The sequence below is a fragment of the Lampetra fluviatilis genome, chromosome 4, assembly GCF_964198595.1.
Source record: "Lampetra fluviatilis chromosome 4, kcLamFluv1.1, whole genome shotgun sequence".
Lineage (NCBI taxonomy): Eukaryota > Metazoa > Chordata > Hyperoartia > Petromyzontiformes > Petromyzontidae > Lampetra > Lampetra fluviatilis.
Genome location: NC_136278.1, coordinates 18,995,796 through 19,021,034, shown reverse-complemented (window position 1 = coordinate 19,021,034; position 25,239 = coordinate 18,995,796). Strand labels below are relative to the sequence as shown.

General features: G+C 49.6%; 1 protein-coding gene and 1 long non-coding RNA gene across 2 annotated transcripts; both read right to left on the bottom strand.

Moving 5' to 3' along the window:
- Positions 1 to 3,767: 3,767 nt before the first annotated feature.
- On the bottom strand, positions 3,768 to 8,033 carry LOC144931630 (uncharacterized). Its single transcript, XR_013636582.1, has 2 exons — positions 5,708 to 8,033; positions 3,768 to 5,131 (listed from the first exon to the last, which is right to left on the bottom strand). It is a non-coding gene; the product is annotated as an uncharacterized LOC144931630 (long non-coding RNA).
- Positions 8,034 to 8,983: 950 nt separating this feature from the next.
- On the bottom strand, positions 8,984 to 25,127 carry SLC35D4 (solute carrier family 35 member D4). The gene is made up of 16 exons (XM_078855726.1): positions 25,073 to 25,127; positions 24,446 to 24,683; positions 22,822 to 22,868; positions 21,804 to 21,881; positions 21,190 to 21,271; positions 19,571 to 19,648; positions 18,873 to 18,898; positions 17,886 to 17,937; positions 16,968 to 17,016; positions 16,727 to 16,775; positions 15,246 to 15,281; positions 14,413 to 14,447; positions 13,687 to 13,756; positions 12,345 to 12,438; positions 11,383 to 11,447; positions 8,984 to 10,396 (listed from the first exon to the last, which is right to left on the bottom strand). The coding sequence occupies exons 2-16, from the start codon at positions 24,515 to 24,517 to the stop codon at positions 10,240 to 10,242; spliced, it is 990 nt and encodes a 329-aa protein (XP_078711852.1). The 5' UTR covers positions 24,518 to 24,683; positions 25,073 to 25,127; the 3' UTR covers positions 8,984 to 10,239.
- Positions 25,128 to 25,239: the final 112 nt, after the last annotated feature.

The window sequence follows — 25,239 nt, the reverse complement described above, 5'->3', positions numbered from 1 at the left end:
GTGTGGCAGTGGTTGGCGCACTGCGCTAAGAACCCAGAGAACCGACCCTGGTTTCCGTTCAACAGCCACCAACACCAGCGACTATGATCTGAAACGGTCCTGGGTGTTATTAATAAGAATGCACGGTACGAGAATGCGTGAAGTCAACCAACTTCCAATCTTACAAACAGTGCAGTATGGCCCATCGTCGTGGGTAACACCCCAATGTCAGTCTCCGTCACAACATCGCAGCACGACGTTCTCTTAGTCATCACTTTTGCAATGCCTTCCTGTCAAGTTGATTCGAGACCTCTGCAATGCTTCCCTTCCTTATTCCCGAGTATCTTGCGCGACTCTGGAGCTCCTTTTGGAATTTCTGAGACGTCACAATTTAGAGTGTCCCTGCTCACACACGCGATGGGGCAATGCTCATCGTCCATCGGCAACTCTGAGCCGCCAGTGGTCATTCCACGGCAGGATCAGTCCCTGCGGGTATTTGCTTGCTAGAGTATTGAGAGAATTTGGTTTGCTATTCATTTCCACGTGAAAAAACACTTCCTTGAGCTATCAATTGTGGCCAGGTCGCTTCTAGCTCAGTGGGGCTTCCATGGTAAAAGAAAAAACATTGTTTAGCTTAGGTCCACCAATGTTGTTACGTGGACGTTCGTGTATTTCCAGCTTTGAGTGAAAGACAGTGTCGGAGCGAATGTGTACCCCGTGGCCTGCCTACCGCGTTATCATGCAGACAGCGTCCGTGATCGCTGGTGCAGAGAGCACTCGACGACTAATGATGCGTGAAATTACCAAGCTACCCACACTCCCACACACACGCACGCGCGCCCAGAGTGATGTCTATTATGGAGTTGCAACATGTCACAAGCACCGTGCTGTCATACTCTTCTCAGATTGAGCTGGGTTATCTGATTAATTGATTACTCTATAACGATTATCGATCCCATTTGCTCGACTGATAAAATCACTCGAACGCTGTTGGGGAAAAAAAAAAGTCTGACTTCTGTTCCCACGTGTGCCCCTGGACGAGAGGTGATGGATGGGGCTTAGGTGATGCATTCGGCATCATCATCTGCCACGTCGGTGCTAGGCGTGGCTTGCAAGGGGGTTTCTCGCCTTCGGGAGGTGTGGTGTGGTTTAAAGAGGCCAAAGCAAATCTTGACTTAAAGCTTTCGTGACTGCATTAATTTTCGGTAAAGTCATGTGAAATGTGTGTGTCATCATAATTGTGATTTGGGGTGGACTCTGCGCTGAGGGACTGAGCCTGAGGTATTGTGTGACGTGGAGGGTAATAATGGCGTGTCTGGTCATGATTGCAGTGACACATATTGCTCCTCGGAATAACACTTTGAAACAAAGCGTTGCCATTTCACAAACCTCTGGTGGCCCATCTGTTGTGGGGTCGCCCGATTGTCGGGAGGACAGAACACAATGCAGAGTGTCTACTAATCATCGTCTCCAAATTGTATTATTATCGTGAGTCCAACTGAGTCGCAGACATTAACTTAGGAGCAACACTATTTATTAACAGAACAACACGAACACAACATAACCTACGCTCGGGTCTCGAATGCCCATCTAGCCACGCTATGGCAGAACTAGACACGGTTCGCTATCCCGGTCCGGACCACAAGCTGCTGGGTCCCAGACCGCGTGGCTAGAGGCTTCTTCTCCCCGATGTAGATCTTCGAACACCAACACTTGAAGAACCCCGAGCTCCTCACGGATCTCTCGTTATATGCTCCCGGGCTGGGGCTGGCTCCGCCCTTAGCCCCGCCCACCTTCCAGGCTCTTCGGGCCCCTTCTCGAACGTTCCCGAGAGCTCTCCGGGACCACGTGACCGCCCCTCGGCCCCCGTTCACCGGTGGCCCCCCTCCAGTATCGTCCGGTCACATGACAACAGGTTAACCAGAATATCATGCCCCAGAGTAACCCTGGCTGGCTGATGCTCGCTCTCGCTCCCCGACTGGGAGCCGGCACCGCACACTGCTCGTGATGCCTTCGCGCTCACCCAACCACCGCTAGTGTTGGTACTGCAGCCCGCAACCCGGGCTGCCCGCAATGACATCACCGGCCGTGACTTCGCAAGTCCCGGCACCACACAGTGACAAGTACAGTCACTACATCATTGTTGTTGTCTGTTTAGCCGGCTTGTCACCTGGGTGCGATCACGGGAGGAGAGGGCACAGGGCAGACCGGCTGCACACCAAATATACACATATGGCAAGGCATTACGTCTGCAATTAGCACACGTGCTTGTGATAAAAGATGCAAAGGTGCTTTGACAATATATGAAAAAGAAAGCCTCCTTAATAACAAAGCCATAGAGGAGGCTGGCTCTGGTGCAGGCAAATCAGTTTCAAAGACAATGCGTATTTAATTACCAAAGAAAGGGACCGCAATGCCCCATTAGTTGTTGCCGTCCTGAATTTCCAATGTGGGATCAGATTACAGAAACTTGGTGTGTATTGATGGGATGGGGTCATACTTTGGACAATTATTTTAAATTTTAGGAATCGCTCACAAGTGGCCTGCAAGTCAAGCAGTACTCCGTAAATTAATTCTAGATTTGTACTCCGTAAAATACAGCAAACGGCTCCTACCATTGGACCACGTGGACAGTGATTTTGCAGGCACTGCTCCGTTTGAAATACGAGAGTAGCCCAGGAGCCAAGCGGGTCAGGTCGGTACCCGCCTTGGGCGGCAATGCTACCAGGCCATAAAATAGTTTTTTTGGGTTAGATCGCGTAAACATGTGTCGTTAAACCCACCACCACCCGACACAGCCAGTTAGTAAGGTTTGTAACATAAACAAAACATGCCAATTCATGACTAGTACAGCACACCGGTGTGTTAGAGAGCAAATCCACAACATTTACAATCTGAGTACGACGTTTCGCCAGTAATCAGGCGGCAGCCATACTTGTTTCGTTCCTTCGAGAGTAGATGTGATGACGTCACTTGAGCCCTTGTGTGATGAGGGGGGGATTAATGGATGCATATGGATTACAATGGATATCCATTACCGGTTGGGTTATGTACATGATAATCAACGAACATTACGCAAGCCCATTGTTCTTGTTCCTCCTGTCGTTTGTGTGCACTGAAATAGCGGTATCTGCTTTTATATGTTACCAGTGTCCACCAACGGGCAGAACGCGTGGTGTACACACTCCTTCATATACTCACACAACGAATATTTGTTTTCATGTTCCATAGATGCTATATATCAAATTTGTTTCTGAAGTGATATTTTCTGTCTTTACCTTCGTTAAATTACTTATCTCACAAAACACTCCCATGGTGACCTTGCTATCATTATGCATATTTGTAGTCTAGAGAATCGGATGTTTAAAGAATATAATTGTTAGGCCTTGCCACCATGGGCGGTACCAATTAGAAAAGTTTTAACCCATTTCAAGGGCTATACACGACAACCCGTATGTGGAAATTTCACCATTGGCTCGCTTTCACTCAGAGATGAGCACCAAACAATGCTCACTCGATTAGAGACACATTGAATAGTTGGTAAATGTTTCAAGCAACGGTCTCGTTTTGGAAGCGTGCGTGTGCATGCGCGCGAGTTGATAAGTGCCCAGGTGTGTGAGACTGAGCGAGTGGGTACACTCCAGGGATTCGGTGTGCATGAGCTAGCGAGTGAATCGGTGAACATGTGAACTAGAGAAAAGGCCTAATTTTTAAACGTAACTTTCCATTGGTGTTGTGCGCGATGTCCAGAAATGGAACCAAGTCACGAACACGTCGACTCCTGCACGTACACAAGAACAGTTTTATTGCCAGTGAGAGTTATTCCACCGTTATCCAGCGTACAACACGGCCACACAGTTCAGGATAAGTGTCACAGTACAAGTAAAGGCAGGTAACCGGACAATCCCATATTTACACTTTCATGGGAAAAATCACTTATCATCACTTATAATGTACAAGTTGATTAGTTTGATGATTTTACTGTCAAGGAAAACTGAACAAGTATTCGAAGCACAAAGGAGATGGTGACGTTGGCAGCTGCGTTAACGAGGACAGCAACAGCCAATGCACACAGACGACGCGGCACGGCCGCCAGGCGTAGGAGCCACAGCGCAGTTGTCCGAGGTGAAATTATCCCCAAAGAGGGAAATGCATTAGGTAGTATCATGGCGGCGCACACAGTTGCAGCAGCTCAGTGTCTACCCGGTCGGTGCCTTGTATGGTTGTTTATGTTCGCGTTATGTCTTGTTTTGTGTTCATTTTGTCGGGCGAGTAACACCTTTAGCCGGCACGATCTCCTTAAGATCGGACTATGTTACGATCGGAGTGTTACAAGCGAGTTTCTCCGTCTTCACAAGATTCCAGTGGAGTTAGCGAGGAGGCCCGGCTCTCCGTGGATTATCATCCCGGCGGGGAGGAGGCGAAGGCGGCGTAGAGAGAGAAGACAGAGGCGAGGCTGCAGGGCCGGTGCGCTAGCCAGGCTACGGAGGCAGCCACTCAAACCACCGCTACCCAGCCTATTTCTCACGAACGCCAGATCCATCGCGAACAAAATGGATGAATTGAGGCTAGACTACAGCGAACAATGTAGTGAAGGACAGCTGCATTCTGCTTTTCACAGAAACCTGGCTTCATTCATCCATCCCGGACTCTGCTATTGAGCTCGCAGGCTACACAGCACAACGCCAGGACAGAACAGTAGACTCCGGTAAGAGCAGAGGAGGGGGGCTCTGTGTGTACGTGAATAAGAGCTGGTGTACTAACACTGTGACTGTAGACAGCCACTGCTCCCCAGATCTGGAGTATGTGACTGTTAAATGCAGGCCGATTTACCTCCCAAGAGAGTTTACTGTGGTCATGATAACTGCTGTTTACATCCCACCGGATGCTAATGCTAACTCAGCTATTGGACTTTTACATGGCAGCATTAGCATTCAGCAGAGCAAGTATCCTGACGCTGTGCTGATTATAGCAGGGGATTTCAACCATGCAGACTTAAAGGCAGCACTCCCTAAATTCCACCAACATGTTAAGTGTGCTACTAGGGGAACTAAGATTCTGGACAAGGTCTACACCAACATCAAACTAGGCTACAGGGCTAGACCACTACCACACCTGGGCCAGTCTGACCATTTGTCCCTGCTTTTGATCCCTGTGTAGTAACGCTCACGACTCGTTCACACCGGATAGTTGGAGGCACACTGGTTTATTTAACACCATACGTTGTGACATACACACTTGAGGGGGTATCGGCCCCCTCACCCGTCTATCTGAGGACACACCTCCTAGCTAACCCTAGCCTGCCTCAGAGTCCTCCACTCGTGGGCTAGGGGAGGCTATCTTGGCCCGACACTGGTCAGTCGGGCCCGGTACCCAGAGTCCAGACCAGCACTGGCTCTGGCTCTGGTACCACGCCACTGGCTCGAGCCTGCGCGGTCCTGATAAGGACGGCGTACCAGGGGGAGACCAGGGCTCTATCTAAGGCGTCTTCCGTCTTCTCTTCTTAGCTAACACCTCACTCCCGAGCCCCCCGATACATTCCCCTTTTATACTCCCCCCTCCCTGAGGGGTGGGGCCCCGGGGGATCGTAACGTCCGAATCGGCCCCCCAGGGTGCCTGGCGCGGACGTCGTAGAGGGCACCTGCCCGTGCACTCACGTAGCCCCGCCCACTGTGTTTGTTTACCATAGGCTGCCATGCATAACGGGCTCTCTCTAACACCCCTACACCTGCATACGCCCCCATCAAGAAAACGGCTCCTACCATCACAAAAACTGTCGCCATCTGGCCTGAGGGTGCCACCCAGCAGCTGCAGGACTGCTTTGATAGGACCAACTGGGGGGTCTTCGAACATCAGGACCTGGAGGTGTTCACATATAGTGTATTGTGCTACATTAAAAACTGCATAGACACTGTCACTGTGGACAAACGCGTTCGGGTTTACCCCAACCAGAAGCCCTGGATGACCCGGGAGGTCCAGCAACTGCTGAAGGAGAGGAACATCGCCTTCAACTCCGGAGACAAAGCTCTCTACAGCACAGCCCGAGCTAACCTGAAGAGAGGCATCCGCGAGGCCAAAGCAGACTACAGGAGGATTGAGGAACGCCTGGACAGTAACGACAGCAGGCAGGTGTGGCAGGGAGTCCAGCACCTCACCAACTACAGGGCCAACCGGGGAGCTGCTGATGGTGACACCGCTCTGGCAGAGGAGTTGAACCTCTTCTTTGCCCGCTTTGAGGTGACACCACAAGGGACAGCATCACCAAACCTCACGGTCCACAGCAGCTTAAACCTCACAGTAGAGGAGCATGAGGTGAGGCGCACGCTGCGGGCCGTCAACCCGAGGAAGGCTGCGGGACCTGATGGCGTCCCGGGACGTGTGCTGAGGGACTGTGCTGACGAGCTGGCTGGAGTCTTCACAAGGATTTTCAACCTGTCTCTGGAACAGTCCACTGTACCACCCTGCCTAAAGTCCTCCACCATAGTCCCCCTGCCCAAAAAAACCCACATTTCCAGCTACAACGACTACCGGCCAGTAGCACTCACGCCAGTGGTGATGAAGTGCTTTGAAAAACTGGTCCGGAGTCACATCATAGGAAGCTTGCCCCGAAACCTTGACCCCCACCAGTTTGCCTACAGAGCGAACCGATCCACGGAGGACGCTGTGGCCACAGCACTACATGCTGCACTGTCACACCTGGAGCAGCAGGGGAGCTATGTGCGGATGCTCTTCGTGGATTACAGTTCTGCGTTCAACACCATCCTCCCACACAAACTGGTGGAAAAACTGGGCGACCTGGGGATTCCACATTCCACCTGCATGTGGATACATAGTTTCCTCTCGGGCCGCAGACAGAGGGTCAGAGTGGGCCGTCATACATCCACAGCCCTGAGCCTCAGTACCGGCTCCCCCCAGGGCTGTGTACTGAGCCCCCTGCTCTACTCCCTCTACACACATGACTGTGCCGCCGTCCACCATAGCAACACCATTGTGAAGTTTGCTGATGACACCACAGTGGTGGGGCTCATCTCTGGGGGGGATGAGTCTGCCTACAGGGACGAGGTGGAGCGGCTGACAGCATACTGCAGGGGCAACAACCTGCTCCTTAACACCGCAAAGACCAAGGAGCTCATAATAGACTACAGGAGAAAGAAAACGGACACTCCACCACTAATCATCAGCGGGGACTGTGTGGAGAGGGTGGCAGACTTCTGCTTCCTGGGAGTCCACATTGGGGAGGGCCTGACCTGGAGCGCCAACAGCACTGAGCTTCTGAAAAAGGCCCAGCAGAGACTTTACTTCCTGAGAATCCTCAGGAATAATAACATCACAGAAACTGCTGGTGTCCTTCTACCGAGCCTCCATCGAGAGCATTCTCACATACTGCATCTGTGTATGGTACACCAGCTGCACAGTGGCTCAGAGGAAAGCGCTCCAGAGGGTCATCAACACAGCCCAAAAGATCGCCGGCTGCCATCTCCCCACACTGGAAGAACTACACAGTTCACGTTGCATCAAAAAAGCACAGAACATTATAAAGGACTCTTCTCACCCTGGACACTCACTGTTTGAGCTGTTGCCATCAGGCAGACGATTCAGATCAGTCAAAACAAGGACAAACAGATTCAAACAGAGCTTTTGTCCTACAGCGATCACCACACTCAATAATGCGAATTAATTATTAAGTAATAGTATTTTCAATTGACTGTGAAATAGAGATGTGCAATGACAAAATGTAACCTTATGTGGGTATGTGGGTATACTTGGGCTGTTTTTATATATAGTATAAATTGATTATCTTTCATTTAATTTTATTTTTATTTTCTTGTTTTATTTAATTTAAATTTATGAATGATGCCCTGACTGGTGAGCATTTTAAATTTCGTTGTACTGGTGACAATGACAATAAACGATCTATCTATCTATCTATAGTAATGAAGTATATTCTATGGGTCTTTCGGTAAAGCCACGTACGTTTCGATCGCAACACAAGCAATCGTCTTCAGGTGAGAGAAAGAAAGCTGCTGAGACAAGGTTCTATATAGGCCTGAGATGGGTGCATCAAGGTAGGTGGGTGGAGCTCGAGATGGTCCGACCACAGAGGCTGGGGCAGTGGCCTTTGTATCGTGAGAGATTAGCCTGTAAGCTGTGGAGGTGGCCATTGTATTGTGTGTAGCCCAAGTGTAAGGGGGTGGGGCTAGAGATGGTATTTGCATGTAAATGTAAGAACGGAGGGCGCCCTGAGGCTGTGGAGGTGGCCATTGTATTGTGATAGATTAGCATGTCAATGTAAGAGAACCACTGCAACGGTGGATATGCTAGTGAGACATTCAGCCTGTCAATGCAAAGACATCCAACCTGGCAATGCAACTCAGTCGGAAATAACAGCGAACATCGGAAAGTAAGACGGAAACATCATAGCCATGACTTAAACTATATATCTGGATGGCTTCATGAACAAATCTTTGTTGATAGCCAGTAGATTTTTCCAAGACGAAGGTACTTTGCAAACCTACTGGCTATCAACAAAGATTAGTTCATGAAGCCATTCAGATATATAAACACACAATTTGAACCGAGATGGGTACAAACTGAGAAATCACGGGAAGGACGTTATTAACCAGTTTAAGTCATAACTGGCTATGATGTTTCCATCCTACCTGCCGATGTTAGCAGTTATTTCCGACTCTCTGAGTTGCATTGCCAGGTTGGATGTCTTTGCATTGACAGGCTGAATGTCTCACTAGCATATCCACCGTTGCAGTGGTTCTCTTACAATGACATGCTAATCTCTCGCAATACAATGGCCACCTCCACAGCCTCAGGGCGCCCTCCGATCTACATTTACATGCAAATACCATCTCTAGCCCCTCCCACTTACCCTTGGGCTACACATAAGACAATGGCCACCTCCACAGCTTTGGTGGTGCCCTACAGGCTAATCTCTCAATACAAAGGCCACTGCCCCAGCCTCTGTGGTTGGACCATCTCTAGCTCCACCCACCTACGTTGATGCACCCATCTCAGGCCTATATAAGACCTCGTCTCAGCAGCTTTCTCTCTCACCTGAAGACGAATGCTTGTGTTGCGATCGAAACGTCGTGAAATTTTTATTATTTTTCTATCTACGTGGCTTTACCGAAAGACCCATAGAATATGTATTCCTGCAGTCACAAAAGTTTTAAGTCAAGAAGTAATGAAGTAATCGTATTAGAGTGGAAAATGCCGCATGCCAAGATCGTGTTAAATCCCAAACCACGATTGGTGCCCCGCCCGCGTTACAACGACCTCACACCGCGACCGCATCTCATTCTCCCCCCCGTCCCCCATCATCAAAAATACTGTTTTATCAAATTATTATTTTCACGACTTTTCCAAAATATACTTTCAGAGATACCAACAGACCATGGCTACATAGAGTATAAAAAAAGTTAAAACGCTATACGCGTACAGTATATACTGTAGAAAAAAATAGTTTGTACATCCAGCACGTGCGGGAACTCCACGGCCCGGTGCCAAGCTGATAACCTGTGTGGCTCATTACACCAAGGTGTAAAAACCACGCCGATATTTCACCACTCGCTTCACCAATACACACTTCATTATGCAGATGTAGACAACCCGAGTTAGATTCCCGCTCATGGCTAACACCAGTGACGATTATCTGAAACCAGCCCTGGGCCTCCCCCCCTGTCGACTTGGGCTCAAATGAGTGCCTGGTGTGATGTGTAAACATTGCCACTGGGGAGAAAAAGGCGGCCGGGCGTGGTACTAGCCGCACCACTCCCTCACGTGCCGTGCTAGCTTTCATAGGTGCTCACTAACAGCACTTACCCTAACAATATGTTAAGGCTATGCAGGGGATCTTTGTCTTTTTGTATTTGTCTCTAGTAGTACTATTATTATTCATGGTTAAGTTTTGGTGGTGGTGGTGCCGTCAGCAGAGCATGCGGTTTGCGATTGGGCAGCTCCAGTTCAAATTCCGGTTGAGGGTCGTTGCGACCTTTCACCCCTGCAGGGTCGATGGACGGAATAAAACCAAAGTGGGAAGCCAACTGTGGTTTACATAGATGCACTGCTTCCTGCCATAGTAATGTCGACTGTTCACTGGCTCAGCGCTGTAAACAGGTGATCATCTCCCCCGCAATCATCTGAGCGGCTTTAGAATCGGCCGTTAATCTGGGACCTCCAACCAGGAGTGCGGAGTGACGGGCGGGTGCCTCCATTCCAGCCGCGCGCTCCTCTTCCCCCGTCTCCCCCTCACACGACTTTGCTGGTTCCTTGGCTTCCGATGCCGCTGGTGGCGAGCGACGCCTTCTGCTGGAGGGAGGAGCTGACCCCAAGGCTGTCGCTACCGCCCTCCTGCCACTTGTCGCCCAGCGTGAGCAGAACCTCGCTGACCAGGCCGAGCAGGAGGCTGGGGGGAAGAACACGTGGCGACTTTAGGGCAGAGCTGGGGAATCTACGGCACGTGGGCCGGACACGGCCTTGTGACGAAGGACGCCCGAGATTCCCAGTGGGCCTCGAGATCCTCGCGATGGCTGTGGGTTAACGTTGAGATGAGGCCAAGCCGACGCCTGACTGCATCGCTGTGTGGCAGACGTGGGGACCCGGGGGGGCCCAGGATTCAATTTCACAGGGCCCGTGCCCACACCAGGTGTGCGCCCACCTCATGACAGGGCCAGCTGACAACATTCACCCATCACTGCGAGCATCTTGAGAGGGGGGATATTTTCGACCTGCCAGTAATTGCTGTGTTTAAATAAAAAAAATTTGTGCAATCGGCCATTTATGCCATTTCAAGGGCCTCGTGCAGTGACAGAAGTGACTGCGGCGTACATCAGTGCGTGGCCCAGCAAAGTAATTTGAAAGTCACCCTCAACACCAACCAGTTGGAGGTGTCGTTGATGAGCAGTTTGCTTTATTGCGATGTTGTGATGTTCAAGCACATGGCCATAGCGCCCCCTCCAGTGACATAGCTGGGGTATAACCTCTTTTATGTGTAAGTATGTAAAACTTTTTATCTAGTGCTATTCACGCAAGGCCACACGGCGTTTTACAACACAATCCCAGTAATTAAAAATTTAAACCCTTAACATTAAAATTAAGAGGGAAAACAACCCGACACAGACGGATACGCAAGAGAAAGTAAATGTGCTTTCAGACGAGCCCTAAAAACCTGGACTGACGAAGCATCCCTAACGGACTGGGTCAAGACTGCAAGCTCTATCATCACCCATTGAGCCTTTATTGCACAAAATTTCAAGCGAACTTTAAGTCAGGATCATGGCTGCTACGCTCCCACCCACTTGTTTACCTATGATTATATTCTTGCATGTGGCAATTTGTTCAAAGGCCAATGTTGAGGCTCTGCTGCATAGATACTGAAGGTGTTGCGTTTACCAGATTCCCATCCACGTAGTCAGCGTGCTTTCAAACAGGACGATGGATAGGGCACACGCGTACATCTGGAACACAGGGCGGGGGGGTGGGAAAAGATGGTCACAGAGCAGATATCTCCTGCACCCGCACATGTGCAGCCAATTTTGTCAATCCACTGCTGGGTGCCGGCCTCCTCACGCCATGGTCTATTGACCATACTTCACCACGCCGAACAGTGCAGGTTGTTCGGGGTGGGGCGCACTAACGTGGCAGCATTGAATTACTTCGGATATTTCTGCACTGCCCTCTGCTGACCACCACTCCGCGGTCGACTGTGGCAGCCAAGCGTCCATTGTCACCCATCCAAGCACTATCCAGGCTCAACTTTGCTTCGCTTACAAGATCTGACAATACTGGGTGTGCATTCACAGGAAATGACAGTATCGTATTTCAAAGAGCCGTACCACGCATTCCCTCTGGGTAATGGGGCACGCCAAGGACGCTGGAGGGTTACCAAGTGCCATGCATTGTGGGAAACCGCGATACGCAAAGCATTCTGGGTAACGGGGCCCGCATGCATGCTGGGTATCAGCGGACGGACAAAGTAGAGTCATAAATAATGGGATGCCGACAAGGGGGCAATGCTGGATTGTCAGACGGGGGGAAGATGATGACTATGATGATGAGCCGCGCGAGGCTGGCAGGGAACCCCGCTCCCCCGCCAAGTTTCACGGCGAAACCGAAGCGCAAGAGGGAGACGGAGATAACGGTGGCACGGGGTTCAGCACAGGGAACAACGCACGAGAGCTCGTGCCCAGAGGAAGCGAAGACACACGTTGACCCTCAATATCCGGACCCGGAGCTGACACCCGTAGGATTCACGCGCACGGCCGGTTAAGGGTCACGCGCACGGCCGGTTAAGGGTCACGCGCTGTGTGCGCTGTGAGGGGACGCCGCTCCCCGGCGTCTCGCAACGAGCGTACCTTCCCCGCGAGCAGCCACATGGAGAAGTCGGCGGAAGAGATGCATGCCTTCAAGCGGTCTCCCGTCACCACAAACAGGAAGCCTAGGATCCCACTGGGGGTGATGGGGTCAGGGTCATGGTCAGGGTTCAAAGTCCTTGTCCGAGTGCCTCGCTTGCTCCAACGAGCTTGGGACAGTACTACTTTTCACTGGCAGCACGCAGCCAGTAGCAGCTATTCCACGTTAACTTAAAACATAGGTCAAATGTAGGAAATTCAACATTATTAGGGCAGGGGCCAGTCTCTACTATAGTGCTACAAGCCCACATATACTAGTACAGGTATACAGAATTTACCGCTAGAAATTGGTGCAATCTACAGCAGTGAAACACAGGTACAGGACAAGAAACATCAGTAGTTAACTGCTGCATACACGCGTCAGTGCCCGGAGGACAACAATCAATCTTCATCGGAATGACCACTCTTCGGTTAATGTACTTGCGGACTGATAACACACTCGCTAATAACGCTGCTCTCTCTCTCACCATCCGCCTTGGCCAATTCACTGCTGGATGAGGGCCTCCCCAATCTGCCACCACTCCCTCAAGTGCCGTGCTAGCTTTCATAATTGCTCACCAAGAGCACTTGCCCTAACAATATGTTAAGGCTATATAGGGGATCTTTTTGTATTTGTCTCGAGTAGTAATATTATTAGTGGTGGTTGAGTTTTGGTGATGGTGCCGTCAGCAAAGTATGCGATTTGCGATTGGACAGCTCCAGTTAAAATTCCGGTTGAGGGTCGTTGCGACCTTTCACCCCTGCAGGGTCGATGGACGGAATAAAACCAAAGTGGGAAGCCAACTGTGGTTTACATAGAGGCACTGCTCCCTGCCATAGTAATGTTGACTGTTCACTGGCTCAGCGCTGTAAACAGGTGATCATCTCCCCCGCAATCATCAGAGCGGCTTTAGAATCGGCCGTTAATCTGGGACCTCCAACCAGGAGTGTGGCGCGACGGGCGGGTGCCTCCATTCCAGCCGCGCGCTCCTCTTCCCCCGTCTTCCCCTTCCCTCACACGACTTTGCTGGTTCCTTGGCTCTCTCTCACCATCTGCCTTGGCCAAATCACTGCTGGATGAGGGCCTCCCTCATCTGCCACCACCTAACATTGCTCAAGAAATAAGATAAAATAAAATATGTATAAAACAGGCGACGAATGCGAGTTGGCTCATTATTGGTGCTTCGCGCACCACGGCCAGCACAACATCACCTTCAAGTGTTTTGTTGAATGCTGCAGGACTACAGCGTGACCACTGCCATGGTGGCGATGGGAGGAGACGTCACAGCGAGCAGACGAGCATTACCTGGCCAGGCATCCCGTGTGGAAGCGGTAGAAGTAGAGGAATGGAAACTCGGCCACTCCGAGCAGGTCACCTGGAGCAGAGGGATACGCGTGACACGATTGTCGCATGTCTGTGGTGCACCACTGATTTGTCGCGTGCCACGGGAGTCATGTGTGAGCCATGGGATGCGCGCATCGATTTGTAAGTAAGGTGTGGGTCACCCATCGTGTGCATCACATGTCAAGTGTGTGACTTTACCGAAAGAACCAAGAAGATTAATCCCTGCAGTCATGAAAGCTTTAAATCGAAATTTAACCGCCACTACGGGGTGGGATTCCACAAAACTTTAAGAGCATTCAACAAACTACGGAATAAGAAGGCTCAGCTAATCGAGTCTCTCACCTTTCTGAAGAGATGCCGCGACTCTAAGCTTAAATATACGCTCCAAGCGTGGTGGTGTTTCATTCAGACGCTCTCTCCCCGACAGACCTGGTCTTCACCTGAGGACGGCTGCTTGCGTTGTGGCCGAAACGTCGTGAGAATAATTTTATTATGTTTTATTTTTATTATTTTATTATTTCCCTTCTTCGTGACTTTACCGAAAGAACCAAGAAGATGAATCCCTGCAGTCACGAAAGCTTTAAATCGAAATGTCAAGTGTTTGCGGAACACGTGCGTCATGCGTGTGTCACACGTGCTTCACGCGTGTTACAGGGGCACCGACTCGACTGCGCTCCTCACACTCACCAAGCGGATGCGACGACGGCAGCAAAGCCACAACGCTAACAGAACCACACACGGAAGAGCGCTCGTTAGTGCCACGTCCGTCACGGCCACCGCCACTCGCTCAAAATAAGGTCAACTGCTTGAACGCAGTTGACCTCCATTCGTCTAATCAAGCGACCGCCATACACTTGCGTGGCGATATTCTCAAAATCACCGCCGCGAGAGAACTCGCCGTGTTCATTTCCATGTACGGTACACCAACGACAAGCCGTGCCCATCCCGTCATCCACAGAAAGAGGGATGAGGGGACAAAGACGACCGCTGACCCATATTTTAACCCGCGACCTGATTGCGAGTTTAATCACAGCGTCACCCATGGCAGACGTTTGAAAATTGCCAGTCGTGCGGTCGGTCAACACCTGACACATGGGCTTTGTCTTGTGAACTCATGCCAGCGGGGCCTTCGACACTTCACGCGGGGGCTCAAAGTACACCTCGCCTGGCACGGGGGTGCCGTGGTGATGTCACCGTCACTTGGTGGCAAACGGTGGTTCTTGCACTGGTGTAAATACGAGCGGGACCGAAAGATATGCTCCTTGCCAATTCCCCCCCACGATGCAATAAATTGTCACCATTCAGGGTCACAATTTACTGCATCTTTCGTGCGAAGTTAAGCGGCCACGTGAGCCCATTACAGCACACAAATAAAAAACCATTGATTCTCACACACGTCATTTGATGCATGCAACAAGAGTGGTAATAACTGATGTTAATTAATAATCGATACATCACTATAGTATTAGTTGGTGTCTTTAAGATACGTGCATTGCAAATTATCCAGTTGGAGATCGTACCTGACAATGTAGTTTAAATACTGCTGATCCAGCTCACTGCAATCACACACACACACACATAAATGTGTATACACGCATACACATACATACACAAAGATCCCCCGTATAGCCTGTAACAGACTGTGAAGGCTGGCCATGGCACACGAGGGGGTGGTTGGCCAACACCACGAACCTGTCCGCCTTTGTCTCCCCAGTCGTAATGTTTAGACACCACACCAGGTACTAATTTGAGGCCGAGTCGACCTTGGGGAGGCCCATAACCAGTTTAGATAATCGTCACTGGTGTTGGCCGTGAGTGGAAATCCAACTCGGGTCGCCGGGTTCGTAACGCAACGTGCTAACCGCTGCACGACCGCTGCACGACCGCTCCCCACACAAACATACGTTGACGTGCGCGTATTCACGTGCGCACACTTTTACCAACACACTCTCCTTTTCCTAAAATGCGCAAGGATACTTGTTTATCTCAGAAATTAAACAATATTTAATTGACCGAAATGACAAAAGTGTTTATCTAAACAAACTCAAGACCGGTTTTAAATAAATTCTCATTAGCAGATTGCAGCCTATTACATCAATGCCAATTACATTATATAATGTACATTACATTATAGACTGCCAGTACGCTCACTCAGTTTAATAACCATTACTAAAGTCTACAATATAGACTGCCAATACGCTCACCAGCTTAAAAACCAGGCTACAGTCTACATTATAGACTGCCAGTATGCTCACCGAGGTTAAGAACCAGGCTACAGTCTACATTATAAACTGCCAGTACACTCACTCAGCTTAATACCATTGCTACATATTCTACATATTTACAGAAAGAACCAAGAACGTGAATCCCTGCAGTCACGAAAGCATTAAACCATTGCTACAGTCTACATTATAGACTGCCAGTAGACTCACTCGGATTTAGAACCAGGCTACAGTCTACATTAGTGTTTGTTTTTTAACTTAATTTTTATTATTTTTATTCACTTTATTTTTAGCATTATTTTTCTACCTACGTGACTTTACCGAAAGAACCAAAGAATATGAATTCCTGCAGTCACGAAAGTTTTAAGTCAAAATAAAAAGGATAACCACTGTTAACGTCCCACGCCGTGGTACTAATTTTTACCAAACCTCAAGGAATGACGGGCGGAGTTGGCCCTCTTACTGAGACTTGAAATCTCAATAATACTGACTCGAGGCTGCAGGCCCTGACCACCGCACCGCCGGGACGGGTCTCTGCCCCGTACAATTGTTGGCCACGTTCACACCAACTCAAGTTTGGCTGCGATTCCATTCATCCAGTGGCGTAGCTACCGAGAGCGCAGGCGGTGAAACTGCACTGGAGCTCCTTGGGCCAGAGGGCCCCCCCCCCCAGGGCGCGGGCTACGAAGCGGAGGAGAAATGGGATGGGTGGGCCCCATTGCATTCCTTGAACCGGTGCCCATGCAGACCACGCTACGAGGCCACCGCATCCGTCGTACCTCAGTGACTGGCTCTTGCTGTGCTCATAGGAGAAGGCTTTGTAGATCCCTGTCCGGAACACACAATGCGGGGGTGGGGGTGCAAAACCCAAATTCAAACAGAGCCAGGATTTCGGGGGCCGCCACCGCCGAGGTCCTGGAACGTCGGAGAGCCAGGCCTGGCGGTGGTGACCTCTCGACCGGGTTGCAAGTGCAGTGCTCGCGTTTGAAGAAGAGGCATGGGTCGGGTGGAGGTGCTCACCGGCGCATACGAAGTGCAGCAATGCCCACACGTAGCCGCCGGGGTCAAACTGCAATGGCACGGCGACACGGGTAGGGGGGGGGTGAAGTCTCGCTGGCAGAAGGACAACAGGGCACAGACCCAGATGTTCGTGGTGATGATGTAGAAGTAAAGCTAACTAACTATTTATATTTTGCCAGATAAGGCCCACGGAGTTATAAAGTTCTTTTTCAGAAGCGACCTGGCCATAAATGATAGCTCAACGAAGTGGCTTATCATGTGAAAATTTAAAGCAACCAAATATACTCTAAAATGCATTTTTGTAAATGTGGAGGGAAAAACCAGAGGACCCGGAGAGAAATTCACAGAACCACGGGGAGAGAGACACACAAACTCAAAATACGCAGTAGGCGTCAGGGTCTGGATTGAACGCACGACCCTTCTGCATACCAGGCAAGGTAGTTAACATCTTGCCATCTGGGTAGTGAGAGCTCAACTGTAAATCGAAAGGGTAAACAGCTCATCATTAACCACCACCATCATCATGATCCCTCCGGGGTGAGTAAAAACGAGCACTACTTCTTGGGAAGTGATGACCGATAATCGTGCAACGAATGGCCCCCGCCACAGGCATGTGGGATTTCTCTGACCGACCTCAGGGCTGCCCAGTGAGCAGAGTGCTTTGAACACCGAATCTCAGAGGCGCTCGTGCAGTGAGGGCACAGACAGGAGGTAAGCAGCATAGTCAGTGGCCCCCTAGGTCAGTCACATTAAGCTGCTCGACAATGTTGATGGTTGTGAGTACGGGTGCAGCACTGGCTGGGTGTGCAGTACTGCATGTGGATGCAGTGCCGCGGTGTGGGTGCGCAGCGGCGTTGTGTGGGAGTGCAGCAGCGGTGTAAGTGCAGCTCTGTGCAAGTGTGGCAGTGATGTACGTACCTGCACATCGCAGAACAGCAGACCTCCTGAGGACAGGGTTATCAACAGCAGGCTGCAAACACAAACCCGCACACGCAGGTCCCTGTAGAGGCGTATGGACTGTTGGGGCAACTGCTGTGAAGGCCTGCTTGGTAAATGAGGTGGTTCTTGCAGAACCAGCCCTGCTTGCCTATTTCTTCCCAGTGTTGATGCTTATACATGACATCAGGTGCTGAATTAAGCCTTAATGAACTTAGAAGGGGCCAGGGCGAGATCAGATGTGACTCACCACTGACGTCATCTGTGGCTGGAAGCTGCAGTCAGCTTGCCGGGTTGCACCACCGTTCTACCCAATTTAATAAAAATGCAATAAAGGGTCAGTGTCCCCTGAGCAGCACACATCAAAGACAAAGATCCCCCGTATAGCCTAAACAGACTATTGGAGCAAGTGCTGTTGGCGAGCACCTATGAAGGCCGGCATGGTACACGAGGGGTTGGGTGGCTAGCACCACGTCCAACCGCCTTTGTCTCCCTATTGGCGATGATTTTACACACTGCACTAGGAACTCATTTGAGGCTGAGTCGACTTAGGGGAGGCCCCTGACAGGTTCAGATATTCGTCACTGGTGTTGGCCGTCAACGGGAATCAAACTCGGGTCGCCGGGTTCGTAGCGCAGCGCGCTAACCGTTGCATTACCGCACAAATGCACGCACGCGAACACACACACGTGTACATGCACGCACACACGTGTACATGGACGCACACACAGGAAAGCACTTGAAGCAGGAGACGGATTGTGGCATCACAGGACTGAATGAATGGTGACAGCGTGGGGATGCCTTCATCCAGCAGTGGATAAATCAAGGTTGCCGATAGTGATCTATTAATGCAGTGAAGAACCCAGTTTATGATGAAAATCGCATCGAATGAGTCGTCCAAGTATGGTAAAGAATTTTTGTTTCATCCAAAACACACAAAGCCACCCGCATCAAACCTTGTCCACTCACCTCGTTAGTCTAACTAGAGGGATTTTCTGTGAAGACAATGAGAGAATTCAAATACGGCACGTATTAAAATAAGGCACATGAAGCGCCTTGCTCCGGGCGCTTTATACATTCCGTGAAAAAAATAGATATGGTGATATTAGTCCTTTCGTTTTTACAGCAGGTGAACCTAGAGCCACTCATAATGAAAAATAAAATCCCTGAAAGGGACAGCCAAGCCCAGGGATTGAACCCAGAAGCTCAAAATGTGCTGGCTCAACACTCTTGCACTGGGCCCTTTAGGGTAGGGTTTCTCACCACTGCAGTCCTCGCAGCCCACCAAAGACGGTCACTGCATCGCGCGCTTTCAGTTGCGCTTCTACAGCCGTCTGGAATTCTCTTCCTTACGATATTAGGAAGCCACTGGAGCCTATGCACTTTCAAATCATCATCATCTAGAATTAAAACTAATTTCTTTAGAACTGCTTTTTCGTGCTTAGTTTGTTGACCTTCCCCCGCACCTCCAATTAGCACGATTAGGTAAGTACGGTGCAAAAGAAGTTCAACATAAAAACATACGTGGTACACATTTCTGAGTTCACCGATTTACTCAAAGGTCGAATAACAAGACCACAGTGCGCGGTGACACACGGCGCGCGCACACGATGACCGCAGGGTCGCGTTCCATTTGACGTGGAGGGAGCGGCTGCGCAGGCGCTCACCTCTCTGCACAGCACGGCGGAGCACAGGCACAGCACCACCTCCGACGCGTTCTGTAGCAGCAGGAAGGTGGGCACCGGCTGGGAAACGGTGGCACGTGGGGGGGGGGGGGAAGAAACGCATCACTCAAGTCTCGATCCGAACACGTTCGTTCTCGAGTAGCACGGGACACACAGGGAAACTTGTAAACGCTGTTTATTTTCCTCCCCGCCCAAAAGATGTATGAATAATGTTAGTGGCATTTCTCATTTTTGGTCTGGCATGCACTGCGTCTCGTCTCTTCCATCTGCCAACTGTGAGGTCTTTTCGGAGCCATTAGCCTGAATGTTGACGTCAGCATTTAATGTGCTTTGCAGGTATTGTATGTACATATAAAACAATTAATTCTTACAGATTAATCAACTCGCACTGAATGTGTGATGATGCATTTTAATCCACGAATTGTTGCACATCAAGTGTTTGAGTGCATGTATCGTGTGCGCTTATGTGCACTGCAGTTTATACAGGGTGTCCAAAAAAGAATAAACCAAAAATAAAGTTGAATAGTTGTATTGCTATTCGAGATACTGGCGTAAATTTGATATGAATATATGCATTAGACTTATACGTTTTAGCTTATTGTGAATATTGATTGCTACTTTCTGCTTCAAGAGAAACCGCCAGTTCACCCGACTTAACACCATTAGCTATTTATCTCTGGGGTTTGTCAAAAAGTAAAGTCTACGCTAGCAAACCAAGGGACCTTGAATAACTTAAACATCGTATTGCTGATGCTACTGTGGCATCAGCCATCCCTACAGCTGTGTTGGAAAATGTTTCTCAGAGTTTGAACGCCAAATTAGATTGATTATAGTGAATTATGGACCGCATGTAGAAGTTTATTAATAATTCTAGAATATCTAATCAATACTACAAAACTCTAAAACGAATAAATCATGTCAGCATCTCGAAAAACAATAAAACTATTCAACGTTCTTTTCGATATATTCATTTTCGGACACCCCGTACGTATGGAGTGTGTTTGTGTACCCGCTGTTGTGTTGGCACGGTGGGGAGCGCTGGTGGTAACACCTGCCAGTCACCTCAGCGAGTTAACCCAAAACACCTGGGTCTGTCCCATGACCTGCCAACAATATAGCCTTCTACACATGTCCTTAAAATGCACCTAGCCTAGCACAGGTGCTGTGTTGGCATCACCATGATTTTGTGGTGAACGGCGGCTGTTGTTGTTTGCGTATTGCAGTACATACATGGAGCGTTGTGTGTCCACTGCTGTGCGTGTTATTGGTAGTGAGTGGTGGTGTAGCAGTTAGCGCTGCGCTATGAACTCAGCGGCCCGAGTTCAATTCCTGCTCATGGCCAACACCGATGACGATTATCTGAACCGGTCATGGGCCTTCCCTAGGTCGACTCAGCCTCAAATGAGTACCTGGTGCGGTGTGTAGTAAACTTCGCCACTGGGGAGACAAAGGTGGCCAGGCATGGTACTGGCCACCCACCCCCTCTCGTGTGCCGTCCTGGCCTTCATAGGAACTCGCTAACAGCACTTGTATGTTAAGTCAATACGGGGGTTCTTTGTCTTTGTTTTGTCTGCTGTTATGCGTGTGGTCTCGTCTCTCACCAGCAGTGACAGCGCTCGGGACCCGGCGTAAATCACAGCCACGTAGAGGAGGGCTCCAGGAAACCATGACACCACCACGGTCCTTCACAAACAACCACCACAAGTACTTATTACAGCAGACAGCGACAATTACTATTATTATCCACTGTTGGAACATCACCATTCTCCGGCCTCGTGGAGCAGTGGCCAGAGTACTCGACTCGCTATTAGGTCGTGAATTCGAATCCTGGTTGGTGGTCGAATCAGCCAAGAATCACAATTCTTGTGGGATTGATAATATAAGGGCTATTTTGTGGAATATTTCACCGCTGGCATCAGGCCCTCGACAGAGCTGAGAGCTACCCCAACGCTCGTTTGGGCAGATAGACACGAAGCCACTACAAGAATAGTTGTCAAATAGATTTTATACTCTTAGTTTGAAATAAAAATTAATTTTAATTTCATATTTTACCCACGTGACTTTACCGAAAAAACTAAGAGTATGAATCCTTGCAGTCACGAAAGCTTCAAATATAGAAACAGATTTTCATTTGTATTTTATACATTTAGGTGAGAGATGAGGCCTCCAACTCGACGGTCTACTCTGGTGAATGGTGGAAGCCACATCGGCTCACCCCGATAGAGTAGATAGCTCCAAGCAGCCCAGCCGCCAGCCCACATGCAGCAGCAGCCCCCCGATCAGCGTCTGCCACCTGCACGAAAGGCACGGGACACATCATTCACTGTGGCTCTTTGTCAAGGTCAAGAGGTCATGACCGTAATGCTACTTAACCTTCTTTGACAGATGCCACATCCGCTATAGAGTCAATATCTAAACATGACTATGTGTTTTTGTTAAGTCTCATTTCTACCATCCCTTTTACAAGATATGCTAACAAAAAAAATATTTTTATTTTACCAGGTGAGGCCCAGTGAGATATACAACCCTGTTTCAGCAGCAACCTGGCCGCAAACATGGAAATTTATACCAAATACTTTAAACGCATGTTTATAAATGTGGAGGGAAAAACCGAAGGACACGTAGAAAAATCCACGTGACCACGGGGATAATGTGCAAACTCCAAATATAAAGGCATCAGGGTCAGGATCAAACTCACAACCTTCTCCATACCAGGCGAGGCAGATCATGTGCAGGTGACATATCCTCGAAGGACCATTGTGACAGTTGTATCGCATAATTAGGCTTTAGGTCTTGCCCTTGCTACACCCATCACAGCCTTCAAAAGCACCACTCTCTTTTGGTCTCATCCCAGCATTTGGCTTATTTTTTCCATCGTGAAAGTCGTTAAAGTCCTTCAATAACCATTCTAGTCTCATCACCACCAGCTGGCTCTAGGTTTTCACCTTAGTCACGATATTCTGGGTTCCACTCCAATGCCTGGCTGTGTGACCTGCCACCCTGCTACATCCTGCACACGTGCCACCCCAGCCATCCCAACTGTCTCTTTATCATTGTCTACAATGCCGTGTTGTCACGTTTCATTCGAAACGTACAGGTTGCTAATAACTTCTGCACGTGCAATGTCTATCATCCTCAACTCTTCTGAGGTAAGCTGAGGTTAGGACCCGTTGCCAAAATGCTGCCAACTTGGCAGCAAAAATGCTGCCAACTTGGCAGCTTCCTTCACTCACCCTTGGAAGAGCGTTGGGTAGGTGAACTTCAAGACGGAGAGGACATACTGCAAACAGAACACAGCACTACGTTAGACTGGGTGTTGCATTTTTACAGCATTTGACCTACGATTATGACCATCACGATCATCACCATCACGATTATGACCATCACGATCATCATGATCATCATCACGATTATGACCATCACGATCATCACCATCACGATCATCATGATCATCATCACGATTATGACCATCACGATCATCACCATCACGATTATGACCATCACGATCATAGATCTGCCAATTAAAATGCCAGTTGTGGAGACCTATGGAGCCCATCATCTTTTTGGGGCAACAAAAATTGCATGCAAAGTGAACAGTGTGGCCTGTGTCGTGCATTATTGGCATCGGGCATTTGAATGTGTAATGTGTGCGATTTGTACCTTTGGCAACGTAGATGATCTCACTTTCCGGTAATAAACCGGCTCAGTCAATCACTGTGTGTTAGTTCATGTGTTGTACAATTTCCAGTGGAAAACACTGTACTGGTGATCACTTATCTGGTTGGCCGTAGCCGCAGTCGAAATTTAAAACAATGCAAAACTCGCTCGGTACTGACCATTTCGAAGACTAACTACTATGCTTATCCCTATGGAGGTGCCCGAGCTGCAAACCAGCAATGTGGAGGCTGCCCAGCCAGCATGAATCAAGGTGATCAGGATATTACAGTAAAGCAAGTTGGCTCGCAAGCCCCCACATACTCTTGAATTGAACACGATGTAGGGAAGTTAGGATGTTGTCAGGAGCCAGATTCAGCAGGGGGAGGGGGTTGCTTCACCCATAGCTGTCAACCCCTTATCAGTGCCTACCTCATTACAGACCAATTCAGACCTTATTGGAAGCATGCAAGACAGCCAGGAGTGGTGAGTTTATGTTCTGCACTGCCATCTGCCGTCGAACACGGAGCACACGGAGACCTCGCAGGCGCCTATAACATCAACAACAAACTATTTAAACACGTGTAGGCTTTCGCGACCAATATCATCCATAATATAGGGGCTTTTTTGGGGTTAGATCGCGTAAGTGTGTCGTTAAACCCGCCACCACCCGACAAAGACAATTTTTTGTTTAACAGGTATGCCTATACAGGTCACCATATGTCAACGGGGATTACCTGTACGCATACAAGTGCATGCATATAATGTACGTTGATTAACATACGTATAACCCAACCGGCAATGGATACCCATTGAAATGTATATGCATTTACGCCCCCCCCCCCCCACCTTGCACACATCTATCCCTCTATTTAAAGAACAAAACAGGAGGAATTCTCCACAAATCTGGCTGTCCGCCTGATGATGCCGGTTGTAATTACTGGCGAAACGTCGTGCTCAAGTTCATTTATTAGGTATAGCCCTGTGAGCCATTCGGCTCTTGAATCAGATTATAAATGATTGTAAATGTTGTGGATTTTCTTTCAAACATACCGGTGTGCTGTGAACCCCTTACTAATGGTCTGTTGAGGGTGGTGGAGGGTTTAACGACACTTTTAGATAGTTTACGCGATCTAAACCCCCCAAAAAACCCAACCTATATGATGAACGACAAACAACCCCGACCCGGGCGGCGTTCCAAACCTTGTTCGTGAGGATCGAGGCCACGTAGAGGGAGCACAGCAGGAGAGCGGTCGCCAGGTGCCTCCACTGCATCCAAGCGGCCGTGTCACGGACACGCGATGGGGCGGCTCGCTGCTCGTGGCGGCGTGAGAAGCTCTGCCGGGGAATGGATCGCGAGGCTCGGGGAGGCGTGGGAGGCTCTGTCGGGGACTGGATCACCGCCGTGCGCTCCGCGTACGACGGAATGCATGGGCGGCCCCTTCAAAACAAAACACGTGGCTTTCACGTGGCGCGTGACGTCACATACCCTCCACTCCCCCCCTCCACCTCCCCCCCTCCACCTCCCCCCCTCCACCCCCCCCTCCACCTCTCCCCCTCCACCTCCCCCCCTCCACCCCCCCTCCACCCCCCCCTCCACCTCCCCCCCCTCTACCTCCCCCCACTTCACCCCTCCACACGCGGGCGTTTGACCTCTGACCCGCGGATTTTTTTGTGTTTTCACAATTTAAAAAAATATATATAACCAGTTTATAATCACTTTTGAAGGGATACTTTTGTCTCTCTTCTTTTTACAAGAATAAATAATAACAAATGTCTCTTGTCGATAAAAAAAAATTGTTCGAGAATAAATAATCACCCCCCACCCACCGCCATTTGTTTGGGTCACGCCGTCGCCTCGCGCGCCCACGCTTCCGCTTCGTGAGGAATCGATTCCAAGCACGCGATCGCGCGAGGCGAGTATTCTATTAGCGATTCCCAAGTTGTTTTGTGAATGAAATCGATTCCATTCGCCCGTTGAGTTCATAATCGCGAAT

Coding starts and splice junctions, on each gene's coding strand:
- SLC35D4 (XM_078855726.1), bottom strand. CDS start 24,517: ATGCAGTGGAGGCACCTGGCGACCGCTCTCCTGCTGTGCTCCCTCTAC. Junction 17,938..18,872: donor CCTCTAGTTAGACTAACGAG/GTGAGTGGACAA, acceptor TTGTGTTTGCAG/CCTGCTGTTGATAACCCTGT. Junction 16,776..16,967: donor GCTGCACTTCGTATGCGCCG/GTGAGCACCTCC, acceptor TGTTCCGGACAG/GGATCTACAAAGCCTTCTCC.